This window comes from Peromyscus maniculatus, chromosome 7 (genome assembly GCF_049852395.1).
Source record: "Peromyscus maniculatus bairdii isolate BWxNUB_F1_BW_parent chromosome 7, HU_Pman_BW_mat_3.1, whole genome shotgun sequence".
NCBI lineage: Eukaryota > Metazoa > Chordata > Mammalia > Rodentia > Cricetidae > Peromyscus > Peromyscus maniculatus.
In genome coordinates, this window is record NC_134858.1 from 121691651 (window position 1) to 121712901 (window position 21251).

Below are 21251 nucleotides of genomic sequence, written 5' to 3' on the forward strand. Positions count from 1 at the left end.
GCTTCCATCACTTTTCTTCTTTGAAACAGCTCTTCTGACTGTCTGATGCACAAGCACTGGTTTCTTGGGATACTCTTACCTGGTGAAGAGACAGGTGCCAGAGAAGGAAGTCCAATAGTTCTAGTCTTCCCTGCTCCAGGAGGCTTTCAAGGCACAGTACAAATACAGCAAGTTCACTGCTGTCTCTGCCTAGATGTGGCCAAAGGATCAGGGCTACAGCATTCTTTTCCTGCTTCTCCCTCCTTTCCTGTCAGTATTGGACACTGTCAGAGCCTGGTAGTACCACTGTAGACACTATTTATGCTCATGAATGTGGGATGAAGGAAGGAATTTCTTAGCTCACTCACACCATGGTTCCCTGGAGGCTGATGAATCAATTGCATCTTTCATTCTTACTGCTCATGTTTCTTTCCCTTTCATATGCCTTTTCCCACTGAGATATAAATTAGGACAAATTATGAAACTCTTTGTTCTGTACAAGCTGGTGGTGATTGCTGGGCTATGTGGCTGAGAGTAACACTGCACTCAGTCCACAGGAAGAGGAAATTAGCCTTCTTGAATGAGCTGTGATCTGTATATTTTAAATATAAAAAATGAGTTTTTAAAAATAATGACAACAGGGAATCTTCACTATAGCTGTGGCCCTTTGAGAAGATATCATCTGTGAGCATCTATAAAAAATGTAATATTTCATGATGAGACTTCTCAAAACTCCATCAAGACACCTGTGATTCATAAAGACACAACTGTCAATGTTAACGAATATGATATAAATGTATATGTGTAAAACCTGATCCTTCATACTCTGTTCCCAGCTGCCCATCATATACACAGCTTTCTAAGATAATACCATCTGCAGAATGCTCTGCCATGTTAGACATGTTAGGTATCTGCATTATCCCCTGCGGCAGCTACTAGTGCATGTGTTGAGTGTCACTGAGGAACTACTTCCCATTGTGGTTTCCATTTCAGGGGGAACATTTGGCCAGTAGCTATAAGACTGAGCAACATAGTTTCTCAAGGCCTCAAAGGACACATCTTGATGGATGGCATTGAGGTGGCACCTCACATAAACCTGTGCAGGAAGTTTTACCCAAGGAAATCTTATAAATGTATGCCTCTGGCCAGGACTCCTCATGTCTCTTGCCCCTGTATCAGGGGCCTAGAAAGACAATCTGCTTTTAGACTCTGTATACACATTGTCTACAGTGAAGATAGTTTTCCTTAATCCCAGTGGTTCTCAGCTTTGCATTTCTGTCTGCAAATGATTGATATGTGTCGCTGGAAGTTGCAGCAGGTGGCTCCCCACCCTTCTGGGTTACTCCACCAGTGACAGCACAGGCAGAGTTGGCCTGGCTTCCTTTTTGGTGTTTTGTAGCGGATAGCTGCCTGCTCAGAACCCACAGAAGCCTACTCCTCATCCCAGACAGCTGCAGTGGCCCTCTCCAAACAGACCCAAACCCAGGCTCTGCACTTCCCCTCTTGGTGAGTAGCATCCTTCCCTGACTCTATGCTCTGGCTGTCATCTGTGTACTTGGCTATACGCTGCCACTGAGGAATCTGCATCTCATGCTTGTACTTATTTGATCAGATGTCATGTGCACTATGTCCTTTTCTATAAACTTCCCTATGGTCAGGCTTCTTGTAGGGTGGGTCGTGAGGCTCCTGCCTGACACAGTGTGAAGGTCAGGTTCAAGGCCATTGTTTGTGATTTGTACCTCGAAGGGAGGAGAAACAGTGTTGGGACAGGTAGCAAGAGGGTTTCCAGAAGTCTGAGAAGGGTGACACTCTTGGGTCTGAGTGCTCATGGAAAGAACTTATACTGCAGAGAAAACTTGGAAACAAAACTTGATACCAAGAAGTGAGTAGTGCAGTGGACTATGGCTCATCAGACAATGAAGTACTCAGTTGTTTAACCCCATGTCATGACTGTGCTCAGTGCATGAAGGAAAGATTGACTAAAAACATACATATAAAACTATGTAAAAGTTGTGATCACCTTTTCACTCAGAGTGGGTGTGGTGTTAAAGAGAAAAGTGAGAAGATATACCTCAGAAATTTAACATCGGCTAAACTGAAAAGCATACTTGATTTTTTAATTTTTAAATCATTTATATATGAGGTGTGCGTGTATTTGTGATTTTGGATCTTTTTTGTGCATTGTGAAAATATCCCTCTATGATCAGAAGGGAAGCCAAGTAATTTTAAATGACCCGTCTATAGAAAATTGATGTGTCCTTTATTTTTCAGTACATTCACCTTCTTCGGTTCTAAAAAAAATTAAAGATTTATTTTACTTTTAATTATGCATGTGCACATGTGAGGAGAACAGGTGTTTGAAACATTGGCAGTTGGTTGTGAGCCACCTGACATGGCTGGAATCCATACTCAGATCTCTACAAAAGCAGTATCTGCTCTTAACTGCTGAGCCATCTCTCCATGACCCCCACCCCTCTGTTCTTCAGTTCTTAATTAGCCTGTTCTATAGTCAGCAAACAGGTCAGGGCAGCTGTTGCTGAGCTGATCTGGACCTACAGCTCACCATCGTCTGAGGGAATCTGTCTCTTTATTCTCTTTGCCAATCCAAAATAATGGCCATTCCAGCACCTGGAGTTTCAGAGCCCTCTTCTTCCAGTTTCTGTCTACTCTTGCTTATACTCTAGGCTTGTGCTTACAGGTCCCAGGGAAATGAGCTCCTGACCCAGGCTTGGTGAATGGGTCCTATGGTAGATGGCTCGGAGTCCCTGATCCAATGAAGGAAGGGGGAAAAAAAAAAAGCAGAGCTGTATGAGTGCGCGTGCGAACGAACACACACACACACACACACACACACACACACGTAAGAGATGATTCAAGTCATGAGTAGCAAATAGGACAAAGGTCAAAGCATAGACCTGGGGTCCTAACTCCTGTTCACACTAGCTACTGTGAACGGCAGTAGCATTGGATGGGGGAGGTGACAAGGCACCTCCATCTGGTTTTTCTGTCAGTTCCTTAAAGAAAACAGAGAATAGGAAAATAATGGCAGAGTAAGCATGATTTCAGACTGGTCTACCTCAAAGGCATTTTCCACTTCTGTAGAAAGAGCAGCTTTCCTCTGACTCTTGAACACTATGTTTACAAGTTTTATGTCTTAGTTGATGTATTTTTCCTGCCACAGAGCAATATTCCTATGCCTTATCTCATGACTCTATGCCCTTTAAACCTCCAGGGTCAGCAAGAGTCACCTCCTCAGTGAAGCCCTCCTGGTGCTGAAACCAGAATTCCCTTTTCCTCATTCCCACAACCTCTCAGGACATTACTATTGTGTCATTTTCAGCCTTAACTTATCCACTGATCTTGAAAGTGGGCTTCTTGAGAGTGTGAATTATTGCACATCTTGCATATGCCTAGCTAATGTCCAGCACACCTGGCCCTTGACTGTGAGATGAAAGTGATCTCAGCTCTCACAAAGCTCATGTCTGAACAGAGTGTTTGCATAGCTTGCTACTTGATTGTCTCCCAAGCCCTGGATCAGGTAGGACTGTCATTGCCCTCATTCCCCAGGTGAGGAATCCAGACTCGGCGAGGGCATGTCCTTTGTTGCCAAGCCCCAGTGGCAGAAAGGATAAACCAAAGGCACAGGAGCTATGATTTCTGGTCCAGTGCTCTCCCTGTTGTTCAGTCCACTGTGTAGACTCAGCTGCTAGAGTGTCCACAAGAAGGCCATAAGGAGAGTGAAGACTGGTCAGTGGTGAGTTGAAGTCTTCTAACTCCCAGGAGACAGCTGAGTTTCTTCTGTCTCTTTTCCGTGTGTTTTTGTTTTATGTGGGCTTTTCTTCTTCTTCTTCTTCTTCTTCTTCTTCTTCTTCTTCTTCTTCTTCTTCTTCTTCTTCTTCTTCTTCTTCTTCTTCTTCTTCTTCCTCCTCCTCCTCCTCCTCCTCCTCCTCCTCCTCCTCCTCCTCCTCCTCCTCCTCCTCCTCCTCTTCCTCCTCCTCCTCCTCCTCTTTCCTTCTCAAGGCAAGAAGAAAATGAAAGCAGGCTCTGAGACTGGCTGTATAGTAATGCATTTGACAAGTATCTGGACAAAGATCAAAGAGAAATCAGTTTAAAGCTCCAAGGCTGCCTGTGGTTTTCTCGCACAACTTCAGGGTGGAATGTGTGTTTGTTTTCTCCTTTGGTTCTCTCCAAATTTTCCATGTGCCAGAAGCAGATTTATAATGTAAGAAAAATTAACCTTCTTGAGAAGTTGGTGCAGGATTTCAGTCCCAAATGGTGGCTCCTGGGTGTGGACTGGCAGGCATGGCTCTTGCGGAGCCGCTGCTTTCCATCACAGCTGGAGCAGGCTTGAAAGAAGGTGTGCTGAACAGAAGACCCGTGACTGCTACTTCTTTTCCTTTCTTTCTCCCTCTCCCTTTAAAAAAGCTAACAAGTTATTTTTTACGATAGCTTTTACAATTTCACACACTTGGTAAATATTCTAGTGCACCACAAAATTTAAAAGAAAAGAAAAACCAAGTCTAATTTTTCACTAGTGATCATGGGTCAGGCTTTTGCAGGAGAGCTTCTGTTTCAACCAGCAGCAAAGGCTATGAGCTCTTGTATATATATTTTAAAAGATAATAAAGCAATCTTGTACATTTTACATTTTAATCTAACTATTTTAATGGCCTCTTTTTTTTTTAATTAACTTGAAGCATCTCTTCTTCTTTTTAACTGGCTATGTGTAGTTTTTGGAGTAGGCAGATCACAATGTGACCAGCTGCTGTATATTTGTTTCCAGACTTTTGTTCTGGAAAATGTTCCAGCATTGAGAGAACAGGGCAGGTTCTCAGCACAGCTCTGAGAACTCTTCATACAAAGACAAGTCAGGTGACATAAGTCACTAGTACTAGAAATATATATGCAATGATTTCTGACTCATGTCTCCAAGTCCGTTTCTCCTTCCCAAAGCCATTTGCTTAGTTAGGGGTACTTTTCATTTAGTGGGAAAGTAATTTTTAATCCCCCAAAGGTTTGTAGGTTGAATTTCCTATCTTAACAGGGGCTTAGTGATGTCTTGATGACAACTGGGATATGACTGAACAGAAATCCATCAATCCCAAAGAGCCAATGACCCCAGAATAATTTAGAAATGCAACTTGGGGAGAATTTGTGGTTCTGAAACTTAGGAAGAAAAGAGAAGAGTATAATTTTTCTGAAGAAAAGACATGTCCCATTTCTATTCATCCAGAAGTATTTTAAAGTAATTATAAACAGAAATTGGAAACAAGTTACCAGACTCCCAGAGGGAGTGTTTAAGTAACATATGGGCTAGCCTCCATTAGAAGGTTGGGGAAGAATACTTAGTGATAGAGAAAATGCCGTAATTTGTTTGATGGAAAAAAAGAGAAAAAATAGAAAGTGCATACGTGCCTAGAAACAAGGGAGGAAAGTAAGACGTTGATATCAGTTATTTGGAGATGTAAATGTTTTTTCTCTCAACTTTTGTATATTTGTCAAATATTTAAATATTTTAAAAGATTTATCTTTTGGTGTTTTTGTATATGTGTGGGAGTATGTGCATGTGAGTGCAGATTCCTATGGAAGCCTGGAGCTGGAGTTATTAATGGTTATGAGCTCCCTGATGTGGTCGTTGGAAACTAAACTCGGGTCCTCTGTAAGAGCATTATATACTCTTAACCATTGAACTATTTCTCTAGCCCCATAAAATGTTTTTTTTTAAGTAAAAAAAAAACAAAAACTATGTTTAAAGACAATACAAGGATTTCCCCAGCTACCACCAGGTACAGTGAAATTCAGTGAGGCTGTGGCCAAGGCCACACTGACTCAGATTTAGCCCCAATCTAGATTTCCTTCTGTCTTGGAATCAATGTCTAAGGCATTTTCCCCCTATATTTTTGGGGTAACTTTTAAGATCTAATTTCAAACATACAGAAGACACAGAGGCTGTGTGTATTTATTTGTTTATCTTCAGTACATCTATCCATTTACCTATGTAATAGAATTTTACTTTTTAGACATGGTTTTGCTATGTCGACTGAGCTTGTCTGGAACTCTCAATTCTGTTCTTTTCCCCAAGTGCTGGGATTACAGTATGGCATCACCACACCCACCCTCTACTCTAATACTTCAAACCTGTGAGTTTGTGTGGCTCCCTCATTCCAAAGCACAGCACAAGGCACTAAGGTGCTTGGGAGAGCTGCTGTAGGAAGGACATGAAAGGGAGCTCTGGCAGCTTCTTGTGGGCTTTTTGATAATGGAGATGACTGATTACCGAAAGAAAGAAAAACCCCACCTTATCTTCCTCTTTATTTTGAAACTTCGTTGAGTCTTAGTAACAATGGCCACAAACATGTAAAGTGAAGAACTTGTTCTTGTGCACCTTCCTACCCCTGTGAAACTATCAAAATCACAGGTCTCTCTCCTCCTCTCACTCAAACTTCCTCACTCACCTTTGCATCCAGACTGCCCTCTTCCTCTCCTCCACTGCCTCTTTCCAGGAAATCTCTGATCTGCCTTTGCCACTGGAGGCTAATCTGCATTATCTTGAGTTTTATGTAAGTGAAAGCAAACAGTATATACTTTTTGATTCACCTTGCTTACTCAGCATAAAATTATTCTGGCCGGGCGGTGGTGACACATGCCTTTAATCCCAGCACTTGGGAGGCAGAGCCAGGTGGATCTCTGTGAGTTGAGGCCAGCCTGGTCTACAGAGTGAGATTCAGGACAGGCACCAAAACTACATGGAGAAACCCTGTCTCAAAAAACAAAAACAAAAACAAAAAAATTGAGACCAGTTTGTGTGAAGTGGCAATCCATTCCTTCTCCTGTCATGTGAACAGTTTGGCTGTCACCAACAAAGCTGGTGTGGAGATTCATGTGCAAGCTTCTGTGGGGACATAGGGTTGCATTTTTCCTAGGTAATTACTTAGGAGTAGCATAGCTGGGTGTATGGTAAGCATATGTTTGACTTTTTCTGAAGCTGCACACTGTTCTCCAGTGGGCTGGGAGATGGCTCTGTGTTAACGTGCTTGCTGTACAAGCGCGAGGACACATTGGGATTCTCAGCACCAACAGAAGTCAGCTGCAGTGGTGACATCTGGAACCCCAGCTCTGAGGAGGCATCCAGTATAGCTGAAACAGTGAGCCCCAGGCTTAGTGGGAGGTGTTGCCATAACGAAGAAAACAAAACAAACAAACAAACAACAAAAGGTAAAGAAAAAAGGTAGGTGCTAGAGAGATAGCTCAGCAGGTAAGAGTATTGGTGGATGCTCTTCCAGAGGATTTAGGTTTGCCTTCCAGAACCCACATGGTGGCTTACAAACATCCATAACTCCAGTTCCAGGGGATCTGATGCCCCCTTCTGGCCTCATCTGGCACTGGGCCTGCTTCTGGTGCACAGTCATTCGTGCAGGCAAAACACCCATATGCATTAAAAAAAAAAAAAAAAAAAAAAGGTAGAGAGTGAAGACACTCAATGTTGACCTCTGGCCTTCCCAGGACCAGGTATTTACACACATATGCTTACACACACACACACACACACACACACACACACACACACACACACACACACACACACACCCCAAACTGACAAACTATTTTTTAGAATAGTTTTTTTAGAATGGCTGCACCTTATTTTGTGTAGTGAAATCACAGTACTTTGAGACAGGCAGAGTGGAAAGAAAAGCCACAGGAAAGGAGGCAACAGAGCACACTGGATCTAGCACTAAGATATGTGGTACTAATGGAGAGTTGGGGTGGAGCTGCTATGTATAAACTGCACAGACCCCTCCATGAAGGAGTCCAACTCTGGTTACATAAATATGGGTTTCTCTCTCCAGCTGGGTGCCTTGGACACCCTTCTTCAGGGATCTCTGACCTGGTATTGCTAGCTCATGCCTAGTCAATATAATAAGGTGAGGGTGGAGAAGGAAGGAGCAGTTCCCAGACTCTACAGGAGTTGAGGCAGGAGGGAATGAACTACCAGGTAAGGATGGACTGGAGATTACCTAAGAACCCCTGTGGTTCCCCATTCACAGATACAAGTTTTGCTAGTTATCTAAGTTGAAAGAAATTAAGCACTAAACCCTGGAACTACAGAGTAAAGAAGTAAGCAGTAACTCCAGAACTGTTGCTTTCATTGTGTATTTTCAATAATATTCTGATATGCTGCTCTAGTCTGAAAAGGGACATGAATTCTAATGCCTTTTTGTGACTTTTTTCACAAGCACAAACAAGTTTAATGTTGAATCTCCACCTTTGGTGTTTGGTTCCCAGAGTGCATTTGTAAGTCTGTCTTCTTTCTGACTTTTGCCCTTTCTTTCTAGAAGTTGGCTGGCATCTGACCCACCATGACACCCACAGAACTCACAGTGAGTATAGCCATGACCTCAGGTGCCTCAGAAACACCTACTCATACTTTTCAGTCTTCCCTGCATGGGGAAGGAATCCTGTGTGGTGCTCTAGGGTAAGATCTCTGTCAGCAGTGCCCATCACTATGTGGGGTATTCCTGGTCACATCCATTCTCTTTATGGATGCAGAGTCAGTGTTGGGAGAGGCAGGCTGTGAAGACATTAAATTTTAGATTTTATTAATAGCTGAGGGGTTTTGTGGTCTTTGACTAGGATGGGTTTTTTCCCATGTGTGTTCTGAAGCTCACACAAAAGAAAGCAAATGAGAACCTACTTGATTTGTTAATAGAAGCCCTGTGGTAGGTTCTCCTTCATTCATAAAATCACACAGCCCTTTCAAAAGCATACAAAGGTATTTCTCTGAGAGGCCAAGAACTGAACCAAGTTTAGCAGGTCAAATCATTATCTAGATTAAAAAAAATAGCACAAAATGTAATTAAGTATAGGATGAATTAATTATAGAATCAAATCTATTCAAAGCACCTTACAGCATTTTTCTTCTGTAAAAGGGAAAATGTAAATTTTATATATAGATAATTGAAACCAAGCTTCCTTAGTGGGGCTAACAAATTTTCCTTCAAAATACCTTGTAGGTTTTCAAGGCTTACAGAATGGGGCAGCTGAATTAGGTTGTCAACAAAATTATCTACAACACACCAATATGTCCTTAGCATTGTCTGGGAATATTTATATGGTTGCACATATTGTTAATTTGATCCCTGTAAGGTGAGGAGGCAACCCTAATTTTAATCCTCAGTAGTAGAATTTGGCTCCTGGGCTCTGAGGCTGAGGGACCAATGATGAGCAGGTTGCTTCTGATATATCCATCACTTGGTTTTCTCATTTGGGATTTTGGAAAATAGCCAAACTTGAAAAGGCAACCCAGATAAAAGAAGTGCCTCTTTACAGTGATGACCCTCCATGGTCAGAGAAGTCCTGATGGACCACAGGAGCCAGGTGGATTTCAGTGAGACTGGGGTTCCCACACTGAATGTACTGCCTATGAAATCCTGATCTTACCTCTCTGAGGACATTACCACTCAGATGCCACATATGCTGCAAGCCCCTATTACTGACCAGCAAGCTGAGACTGAGAGAGTTGATGGAGGATTCGAGATCTCAAGCAAATTGGAGGAGCAGATGAGAGACGTAGGCATTTTAATCCTAGCCTAACAAAAGCCTGGCTCCCTGTGCCTCTTTCGAATATGTTGTTCTCTTTAGGAGTGCTGGGGAAATCTGGATGGCCTAGGGACCCAGGCTGTTGGTCATTCCTCTTTGTACTCTAGCATCTGCAGGAGGCTTTCAGCTCTTTCTCTGTGTTTGCTCAGGGACCCACCTTTCCCATTTTACTCAACTTCATGGATCCTCCAGGGCACCAGTTCCTTCCCCATGCTTCTCACCAGAGACCAGACCACCTCTTGAGCTGACCCCTCTCTCATGTACCTTTCCTCCTTCTTCCTTCCTTCTTTTGACCCCTTACTCATTCTGCCATTAATATCTGCCTCTGTCCTGGGATACTGCATTTGTGAACCTGTGTGCCCTGGAGAAATTTCCTCCTCCATGGCCTGTGTGGAGGGGTTTGCTATTTGCTTCCAAGCTTTGGGACAATTTAAGAGTCTAATAAAGCTATTTTAAAACACCAAAACAAACAAACAAAACCAAAACAAGTAAGAAAACTGAAATCCTAAACAACAAAACTCTACAAAAACATTTCACATCATTCTGTATGGACTATCAATTATCCTTACTCATCTTCATAGTTTAACTGACATTCTTCTAAAATGTTATCCTCCTACCTGCTCTCATAGTTTATTTTATCCCCAAAGCTCTTCTTTCTCTCAAAGTCCACTCAGGAACTTCATCTGGCTTTCTGAGGGAGCTGAGATTTTTTACCTAGTCCCATGCCCAGTGTTAGCAAAGACTTTTCTGGCACTAGACATAGGTCCTTTTGATGCTGGGTTTTCAGATGACTGCATGGAGACAAGTTAAATTTAAATTTGGAATTTGTGTCCCAGACACGGGGACCAATATATATAAAACAGAGAGAGGAGCTTTGCTCAGCTTTTCACAAGGAGCTCTTAAGAGGACACCTATGAAGTTCTCCTGCCATTTCCTGCCAGCCAGCCAAGTAGGTTGGACTTAGCAGTGTGAGCTTCATAATTCTGCATCAACCTCTTCTTATCTACTGCTTTTAATCAGCTGATTTAGTATGTCCTGGTATCTAATAAGAACCAAATATACATGTGTGCATATGTATGTGTGCATGCACACATACACAGAAATTATTACTCCATATTCAAATATTCAAGGAAACATTGCTAAGGAAAAATTTAAAGGACATCTCAAGAGCCTTTTATTGTGCAATTAAAATTAAAAAAAGTTCTGTAGGACTTTTTCAGAGATTAATCCACTTGGGATAATTGTGACTATCAAAGATGAAAATGCAATATTCAGATTCTCCAATATTTAACAACTGCATAGTTTAGGAAAGGCTGATTGGTCATCAGAAGCATATGTGAGCTATACAGACAAAGGTAACACAGAAAGCAGAGGAATTTTATTATTCAATATGAGTATTTAAGTACATAAAAACCAATTGTACTTACATATTTACTAATATTAACTACCTAAAGCAAAACAAAACCCTCACAGATATTATGTCTATTTCAATACAGACAAATGACTTGAAAAATTATTACACTTATCTCAAGGAAAAGAAATGCTGTGAGATTGTCCTCTCACAAAAGAAATGCAGAGAATGTTCCTCAGGGCAAGACACTGATGGCTAAGAGTCTGTGAAATTATAAAGCCCAATGGGAGCCCCAAAGAGAGGCTGTTAGGAGGTGAGATCATGTGGGTGTGGAATGGAGGCTTCAACAATTCAACAGTTATCATGCTTTGGACCTGTCACTCTCCTATATCTGCTATCTGCCTGTCCAGATTTCATTCATCCCTCTCCTTTAGCAGTTGTACCCACAGGAAGTACAATGACACGTAAACATATGTATAGATATGTTTATGTATGTGTACTTGTGTAAATGAGTGTGTAGATGTTCATGTGGGCAGGAGGGTGGGCCTGTTTATGCATATGAGAGTGAGCAAGTACATGTGTGCCCCCTGTGTGTGACTGTGTGTGCCTGTCAGAACCAGTGCCTTGGGTGTGTGACCCTTGTGGTCACACAGGGGTCATGGATTTAATAATGTCCAAACTTGGGGCTGGAGAGATGGTTCAGAGGTTAAGAGCACTGGCTGCTTGCTCTTCCAGGGGTCCTGAGTTCAATTCCCAACAACCACATGGTGGTTCATTACCATCTATAATGAGCTCTGGGGCCCTCTTATGGCATGCAGGCAGAACACTGTATACATAATAAATAAATCTAAACAAACAAACAAACAAAAGAATGTTCATACTTGACTTAATGCTCACTATCTTGAAATTTTTAATTTTTTTTTCAGCAAGGGTCCTTGGAAATTCTACAGCATTTGCATTTATGTGTGTAGTTGAGAGTGTCACCATGTGTATGTGCAAATGCATGTGTACAGATAAGTGCTGTGTTGCATGTTTACTTCTGGGGCTCTCAGGAAACTCAGAGGTACCATGACTCCAGTAGGTTTAAGAGCTCCTGGTGATTTTTATATTTGCAAATGTTGAACAGTTGGGGAAAAGGACTGTCACATGTCACAGTCACTCACACAGTTCAAGTAAGTGCCCATTTGTGGTCCCAAAGTTCTCTTTTCCATCATATCAGAATACTTGTCATCCACACTACAAGTGTTCATTTGCTTCTCTGTATCCTTCATTTATAAGTGTTAAGTTCTATGAAAGTAGAAACCAGACTCATTTACCTGGTATCTTTAGCAGTTAGCACAGTAACCAACTTAGAGATGGACAGTAAACATTTATTAAATAAACATTTCTTTCACTGGTAAATTTCTATTGTTTTAACAATACATCTTACACTGGTTTATATATAAAGAAATTCTTCTTCAGTTTACAGGTTAGGAGGCTGGAGGTCTCCCAGATTGGGCAGCCTCATCTGGTCAACCTCTGGTGCAGGTCTCCTTGTTATATCACAGTATGGCAGAAAGCAACATAAAAGGAAAAATACACAGTTATATGGCAAGACAGGAAGTCAGAGAGATTTGAGGGCAAGGATCTCCCTCTTTTATGACAACCTGCTACTGCAGCAACTGGGGTCCAAAAATAACTCATTAATGTCTTCCATGGTAGTGCCCCATTGCATAACCACCAGTAGGCCCCACCTCAAACCATGATAGTAGGTGATCAGTATTCCATAAACTGTACACACTCAAACCAAATGAAATCATAGCACAGTCTTCCTTCCAACACATACACTCTTTTTGCTTTATCACAGAGCTTTGGCACTTGGCATTTGATCAGGTTATTCTATACCATCAGATCAGACCACTCAAAAGTTATCCTTGATTGAGCACAATCTATATTCTTTACAGAGCCGTATTCCTGGTATGTTTGATGACTACAGCTATGACTCCACTGCTTCCACAGATGACTACATGAATTTCAACTTCAGTAGTAGCTTCTTCTGTAAGAAAAACAATGTCAGGCAGTTTGCGAGCCATTTCCTTCCACCTCTGTACTGGCTTGTGTTCATTGTGGGTACCCTGGGCAATAGCCTGGTTATCCTTGTCTACTGGTATTGCACAAGAGTGAAGACCATGACTGACATGTTCCTTTTGAATTTGGCAATTGCTGATCTGCTCTTTCTTGCTACTCTTCCCTTTTGGGCTATTGCTGCTGCTGGCCAGTGGACATTCCAGACCTTCCTGTGCAAGGTTGTGAACAGCATGTACAAGATGAACTTCTACAGCTGTGTGCTACTCATCATGTGTATCAGTGTGGACAGATACATTGCCATTGTACAGGCCATGAAGGCTCAGATCTGGAGGCAGAAAAGGCTGCTGTATAGCAAGATGGTCTGTATTAGTATCTGGGTGATGGCAGCTGTGCTCTGCACCCCAGAAATCCTGTACAGCCAAATCAGTGGGGAATCTGGCATTGCCATCTGTACCATGGTCTACCCTAAGGATAAGAATGCCAAGCTGAAATCAGCTGTCTTGATCTTGAAGGTCACCTTGGGGTTTTTCCTTCCCTTTATGGTCATGGCCTTCTGCTACACTATCATCATTCATACCCTGGTACAGGCCAAGAAGTCATCCAAGCACAAAGCCCTAAAGGTGACCATCACTGTCCTCACTGTCTTCATTATGTCTCAGTTCCCCTACAACTCCATTCTTGTAGTGCAGGCTGTTGATGCCTACACCATGTTTATCTCCAATTGCACTATTTCCACCAATATTGACATCTGCTTCCAGGTCACTCAGACCATTGCATTCTTCCACAGTTGCCTGAACCCAGTTCTCTATGTTTTTGTGGGTGAGAGATTCCGCCGGGATCTCATGAAGACCCTGAAGAACTTGGGATGCATTAGCCAGGCCCAGTGGGTTTCATTCACAAGAAGAGAGGGTAGTTTGAAGCTTTCTTCCATGCTACTGGAGACAACTTCGGGGGCTCTTTCCCTCTGAAAGAACTTCTCACTGAGACTGATGGTCCTTTTGGAAATAATGAGATACATAGACACAACATAGTCTCCTCACTGATAAGACTAAACAGAAAGCAAATAATATGTAAATGAGAAAACAAAACAAACTAGGATGAGCCTAAACAGCTTTATCAAACTCAGTCAGGATATGCCAAACAAAGTTTTCAAAACTGACTATACCAGAAGGGCACCAGCTGGTTTTAGGTTGTAGTAACTGCAATTCTTAGGAGGCTACTTGAGCAGCAGTGAGGGCACCCGAGCCATACACATTCTGACCATCAGTGCAGCTGGGTTCTTGAGTTTCTACAGTGCTCCACATTTCTGTTACTTCAGATCTGATGCTACTTCTCCCCAGAGGTAGCAGAGCATTGGCCACTGCCATAGTCCATAAAAGCAAGGCTTAGTGACATTTCCCACCTTGGTATATTTTCTCATTAGTCCCATTGGTGGGAAGACTGTGTTTGTATATCTCATTACTTACAGATTTTTAAATCTAGAATACACTCAAACAATCTGAGGTTGAATACCCTTCTGATTTCCTTGGTCCCTTCTGGGCCAAGGAGAACCATTGTTCCTATTTTGGAGCCATTTTTAAGACAGATTGGTTGGCCCATACACAGCTGACCACATCACAACATCAACTGTCTGTTGCTCTCAGCCTACTTCTGTGTCTTGCTGGAGATGCCATGTCCAAACCCAAGCTGCAGGCTCGATCTAGGAAGGGATCTAGCCTGTTTCCTGGTGTGATAAAGTGGCCCTCATAGACTAAGTCTGAAAATATATTTGGATGATGGGAACTTAGCATTTGCTCTGTTGGGACTTCTTCAGGGGAGAGGCACTTGCTGCAGGTTCTCCCATCTTCTCCCTGTCAGTGACATGCCCTTTCCTTCTGAGGCTTCCAGAAGGGTGTCTGCCTCCTGGCTGCCTTTCCTTACTCTGTAGTGCCAACAGCTTACAAAATTTTAACTTTAGAGAGATTAAGAAAAATATGTAATATAATTCACTTTCCACCTATGTTTTTAACTACTTGTCAAATTTCTCACATTGGAAAAAAATCATTGCATATCCTGGAAAAGTGCTTTATAATGTATATTTTAAAATGTTTATCATTTTCCATTTGTTTATAACCTTTCTTAATATTATATTTGTGGGCAATTAAATATCAGACAGAAATACAGTAATTGTAAAGGGTATGACTGTGGTAAACCTTTACTTGTTTGGATTGCCCATGTAACCAACTTTTACAACTTTGTATTCTTCTATACCCCTGACCTGAGTAATGCATGTATGATTGCATGTTTGTAATAATAATCATTTGCTGAAAACAACAAAAATAGAATATCCGCCATAAATTCTGAACACAACATATGGACTGTTAAACAATGATGTTTGCTGTATACTGTTTGTTATCTGGGTCAGTTGGAGTCTATGACCTTCCTTATAAAACTCTGTTATAGCCAGGTGGTGGTGGTGCACACCTTTAATCCCAACTTGGGAGGCAGAGCCAAGCAGATCTCTGTGAGTTTGAGGCCAGCCTGGTCTACAAAGTGAGATCCAGGATAGGCACCAAAACTACACAGAGAAAGTCTGTCTCGCAAAAACCAAAAATAAATAAATAAAAAATAAAACTCTGTTAAAAATTCCTATAAAGTATCCCTCATTACTTCCCCAAGATGATGCTTTCTATGCTGTTTAATAAATACAGAGCAAAATCCTTTACTGGGACAGACAGACACAACACACACACACACACACACACACACACACACACAAACACACACAGGAGTGGGTGAGGGAGGGAGGTTCAAAAGATAGTCTTCAGGCAGGCACAGATTCAGACTCATATCAGAGACAGGAGCGAAGAGAAAGGGAGAACAAAGAATTAAAATCTGAACCTGCTCTTGGTAAAATGACACCAAGGGGAAGGGCTTTGATTTCTTTCCTTAATGCACTGAAACATGGTGACTCAGAGTTTATTACAAATGCAATCAAACCAATGACACTGATGCATAATCAAAGAAGATTGTGGTTGGTTAAGTGTGGGAGCCCATTCTCGGGTTCCTCGTGGCTTTACCCAGCAGGTCCACATAGAGGATGATTAGGACCACAGGCCTGAGTGCAGGTGTCTGAGATGGTCTGCATTTGGCTGTGCTGGGGGAGGAGGTCTTTTGCTCCACCCCTTGGTGTCTCTATAAAAACCCTGGGGCAGAGACAGTCGGGGCCCTTTGGAATAGGTTCCAGGCCCTCTCGAGGCTATCCTTTATTTTCTATCTGTTTATCTCCACAATATTCTCGGCAATAAATTCTTCTATCTTATATTTCCTGCTGCTTGCACTCAAGAAAACTCTGGGGAGCTGTGGGGTTGGTGGGTAAATGCCCCACAGTTAAGGTACATACAAACAAGACACAAGGCTGTGGAAAGAGCATGTAGACAAAACTATGCCAGGAGTCTCAATTATTGTTGCACTAAATTTAGTGGCATAAACAACAGCCCTTTCCCTTTGCTGTTTTGTAGGTAAGGAATTTATGAAAGGACTCACTTGCATAGATCTAGCTTGGGGTATCTCATGCAGCTACAGTCAAATAAAGGTTAGGGCTTTGGCCACTTGAGGCTTGAATGGGAGGGCCAATCTAAAGTCAAAGGGAAGAATCTCTTACGAAAAGTGGGTCAAGTAAAACAACATTATTGCCATGTTTCTTTAAAAAATTAATTATTTGGGATTTTCATACAACATATTTTGATCACATCATCTCCACTCCTCCAACTCCTCCCAGATCCACTCCCACCTCTATTACCCTCCACCCCAGCTTCATACTGTCTTTTTTAAAAAAATAAACCACAGACTCCAACTTGTGCTGCCCATTTGCTCTAGGTGTGGGGTCACCCACTCGAGCATTACTGACAAACTAGGAGCCACATCCTTAAGGAAAACAGACTCTCTCTCCCCCAGAAGTCACCAATTGCCCAGCTTCTTAGTTGGGGTAGGGTCCTAAGTCATGAATCCTTTCCCACTCTATGCTAGAATGTTGCTTGTTGATTCTGTGCAGGTCTTACGCAGACAATTACAGCTGCTATGAGTTCATGAGTGCACTGATTCTGTCATATCCAGAAGACACTGTTTTGCTTTGGTCCTCTGCAATCTCTGACTCTTACAGTCTTTCCTCTTTATCTTTTGAGATGATCCTTGTGTGATCCACCAATATATTGTGCACCCTAATAAACTTATCTGGGGTCAGAGAACAGAACAGCCACTAGATAGACATAGAGGCCAGAAAATGGTGGCACACACACCTTTAATTCTAGCCTTCTGGAGGCAGAGATCCATCTGGATCTCTGTGAGTTCAAAGTCACACTGGAAACAACCAGGCATGGTGACACACACCTTTAATCCCAGCACTTGAGATCTCATGTCTTGCTTGGGAAAGACACATGCCTTTAATCTCAGGAAGTTATAGCAGGAAGCAGAATGGTATATTAAGGTGTGAAGACCAGGAACTAGAAGCTTTTAAGCTTTTAGGCTTTTAGCAGCAGTTCAGCTGAGATCCCTTCAGTTGAGGACTCACGAGGCTTTCAGTCTGAGGAAACAAGATCAGCTGAGGAATTGGCAAGGTGAGGTCGGATATGGCTTGTTCTGTTTCTCTAATTTTTCAGCATTCACCCCAATATCTGGCTCCCATTTTTTTTATTAATAAGACCCTCTAAGATTCATGTTACATCCCTGAGCCTTGAGGGAGGGGGGTGATATAGATACCCCTTTTATGGTGGAGCACTCCACTGATACTCTGTATTTTGACCAGTAGTTTCTGCATTAACCACCATTCAATGCACAGAGAAAATTTTCTGATGAAGTCTGAGAGCTGCACTAGCCCATGGGTAGGGAGACATGAATTTAGAGGCCAGTTTGAAACTGTCCATTTAGCAGAATAATAGTGATAGGCTCACCCCTGAGGCCTGTGAGCTCCCAAAATATAGGTCCTTGGCCAGACTTACAGGACCAGACATATGCTTCTTCTTGTAAAGTGGGCCTTAAATCTAATCAGAAAGTAGTTGGTTACCATAGTATTTGTGCCAATACTGCATTTACAGAAATATATTGTCATTATTGCAGTTCATAACGTTCGCAGATGGGTAAGACTTGATGACTCTCTGTCCCTGGTTCCCCTCTCCTACTCTGCATAACCTCCAAAGAACCTTTCAATACTATGAGAAGTAATGGACATATTTTAAAATTATCGCATGCTAACTTACTCACTGACTTCAATACTTGTGTTTCCCAAATTGTTCATCCACTAATGCAAAGAAAGAGACAGAAGCAAGGAGAGGGGGCTAGTAGGTGTAGTTTTTTTTTTTAAATAAAGTAATAATAGCTGTCATATTTCGGCACAGAGTGGCTCGGTTACTTATTCCAAGACATAGTGAGTACCAGAAGATCAATTTACACCTTTGTGATACTTGACCTTGTGGAGACTCTATTGCACTTTATCCTGGAAGAAGTGCTTTTAAAAAGCACTTAGCTCTTCTGGTCAGTTTACAGTATACCCATCAGTGGGGTGTAGCTCTCTTACCATACAGGCCCTGAGTCAGAAGAACAGGATGGTTCTATGTGGACTATTCCATAAGAAAGAGAGCAGGAACCTTACTGAGTTTCTTCATGCTGTCAAGCTTGCTGAGTAAGTGACCCCCTTGGGAATGTAGAGACATTAATAGCTGGGTCTTGCATTTAAGTCCTTATTCCATTTTGAACTGATTTTGTATATGGTAAGAGATGATTTTTGCTGGTGGCCATGTCAGAGGAACAGCAGGTGGCAATTGAAATTCAAGGTGTCAGCCCACCAGGAGGCAAATTCCGGATGGGTGACTCTTGGAAAGGCAAGGTCCTGAGACTACAGACCCTAGAATGTCTTTTGCTTCTGCTGTGCCTTTACATGTTTGCTGCTACCATTTTTCTCTGGTATCTGGCATGGTGTCAATGGGTGTGGGGAGATCCCCACTGCCTGTAATGTAGTGTCTTTATCTCAAGGAAATATCCCATTCTACTGGGCATTTTTACCTGTGAATTATTATGAAGATGATTTCTTTCTAAACTGTACTGTTTAACTGAAACAATGATTTTATACAATAATAATGTTAGTTTAAATAGGATTTTGATGACTGAGGGATCTTAATTAATATAGTAAGGGATTATGATAGAGGTTAGATTAGTGGAAAAATTAACATAGGTAAAGGTAGGGTAAAATGTTGCCCTTGCCTCTGATAAAGTGGAGACTGCAGAGGATAAAAAATGAAACAAGTAAGTGTCATACAGCTAGAACACCTGATTTCTACTGAGGAGCCATAAAGACTGTGGCTTAGGTTAATGATTAAGGGAAACAATTGAGTTCTAGTAGCCCAGCTAGTTCAAATTCTTTTAATCTTAATGTTGGGAGGTATATTCACAGGTTTCAGAGTGCACCAGAGCTGAAACAAAGCTTTGAAAATAACTTAAAGTTAGATCAAGATGTTTTTGTCAAATAGCTGTGAGGTGAAAAACCCAAGAAGACAATCTAAAGTTTTAGAAAGGCATATAGTTGAATGAGGAACTCATTAAGGTCAGGGAACAAGAACAAAGCAGCCTGATTATTATTAACTGATGTACTTTTCTTGCTAGGATTGGTTGATGACCAAAGATGATGATTAATTCCTTCTGCCCTCAATCTTCTGATATAAAAAACAACTGATGAGTGGGTATGTCCCCTAAAGATTTAAAGTAGAGCTGACTGATTATTTTTCATGCATAAAAGTTTAGGTTTGTGATACCTTTAAAATTCCTTATAAGATTACTTTTTTTTTTTTTTTTTTTTTTTTTGGTTTTTCGAGACAGGGTTTCTCTGTGTAGCTTTGCGCCTTTCCTGGAGCTCACTTGGTAGCCCAGGCTGGCCTCGAACTCACAGAGATCCGCCTGGCTCTGCCTCCCGAGTGCTGGGATTAAAGGTGTGCGCCACCACCGCCCGGCATAAGATTACCTTTTAAGATAAAAAATAAAGTGATTGGTTCTTTCTTTGCAACCACAAAATGCAGCATGCCAGTAAAAGAACTGGCTGAGAAGAATACCTTGCTTGCTTACCCTGTTAATCTATAACAAATTGCTTGAATATGAATGTACATAAGTTCTTGAGACAACTTGTTTTTCACCTGTAATATGTAAATGTTTAATCATGTAAGGGATATACTTACATACTGTTTTTAAATTGTGTGCATTCTAATAATTTACTTGAAAAATTCAATGTAACCACACTGTAATTTTTGTATTGCCTGATTTTGCTGGGGTATATAAGCTGTAAGGGAAAGAAAAAAGTTACTTAGAGTTAGAAGGAAAACATCAAAAATAGAAGGAAAACATCAAGAATAAGAGAAGGCAATCACAAGGCAAATAAAGAATAGAGAATGCAAAAGAAGAATAAAGAAAAAGTCTGAAGGAAACCATCAAGAGTGTGTGTGTGTGTCTTTTTCCCTTACCCCCTCAGATAAAAACATTGTAGTACAATGACTCCAAGGAGTTCCTTTGAGCCCTATGTTGCTGGAGGCTGGTCCCCTGGGCAGCAGCAGTTTTCCTTCTTCCACACGTCACTAAGTTTCCTGGAACTATTTACGGATATTGTCCTTTCCTAAATTTGTATGCCCAGTTTACAGTTCAGAACAAATTTTGTTGAAAGCCATTTGGATGTAAATACACTGGTTTATTTCTAGGTTCTCTACTCTGTGCCATTGTATCTATACTTTTTACATTAGCACCATGCTGTTGGATTACTATTTCTTTGTAGTACTTTGTTTTGTGTTTTGGTTAGAGAGGATGTCTTGCTATGTTGTCTAGGTTGTTCCCAAACTCCTGAACTCAAGTGATCCTTCTGCCTTAGCTTCCTAAGTGGTTGGGTCTGCAGATATGCACAGAGTGAACCCTGCTTGGAATAGGCTTTTAAGTTGGATAGTGTGATGACTTCAGCTTTGTTCTGTATATTCTGCTGTGGACATATGCACTCTTTTGCAGCTCCATATACATTTAAGACTGCTTTCTGTTTTTATGAAGGAGTCATTGACACCGAGATTGGGATCACATTAATACTACAGATTACTTTGGGTAGTATCAACATTTCAACAATAGTCATTCTCCCAGTTTATGAACATTTACTTGTGCTCTCCTCAATTTCTCCCATTAATATTTTTATTGTGAGAGCTTTTATCTGTTTGGTTAACTTTTATTACTAGGCTCTTTTGTTGGGTAATTAGTGTAAAAA

At 41.5% G+C, this 21251-nt stretch overlaps 1 protein-coding gene across 1 annotated transcript; it reads left to right on the forward strand.

Moving 5' to 3' along the window:
- Positions 1–1369: 1369 nt before the first annotated feature.
- Positions 1370–20903, forward strand: Ccr9 (C-C motif chemokine receptor 9). The gene is made up of 3 exons (XM_076575548.1): positions 1370–1485; positions 8313–8357; positions 12871–20903. The coding sequence occupies exons 2-3, from the start codon at positions 8337–8339 to the stop codon at positions 13960–13962; spliced, it is 1113 nt and encodes a 370-aa protein (XP_076431663.1). The 5' UTR covers positions 1370–1485; positions 8313–8336; the 3' UTR covers positions 13963–20903.
- The last annotated feature ends 348 nt before the right edge of the window (positions 20904–21251 follow it).

Bases quoted from the DNA above. Each gene is read 5' to 3' on its own strand.
- Ccr9 (XM_076575548.1), top strand. From the start codon at position 8,337: ATGACACCCACAGAACTCACA. The intron at 8,358-12,870 runs GTGAGTATAGCC...TATTCTTTACAG, and splicing joins TGACACCCACAGAACTCACA to AGCCGTATTCCTGGTATGTT.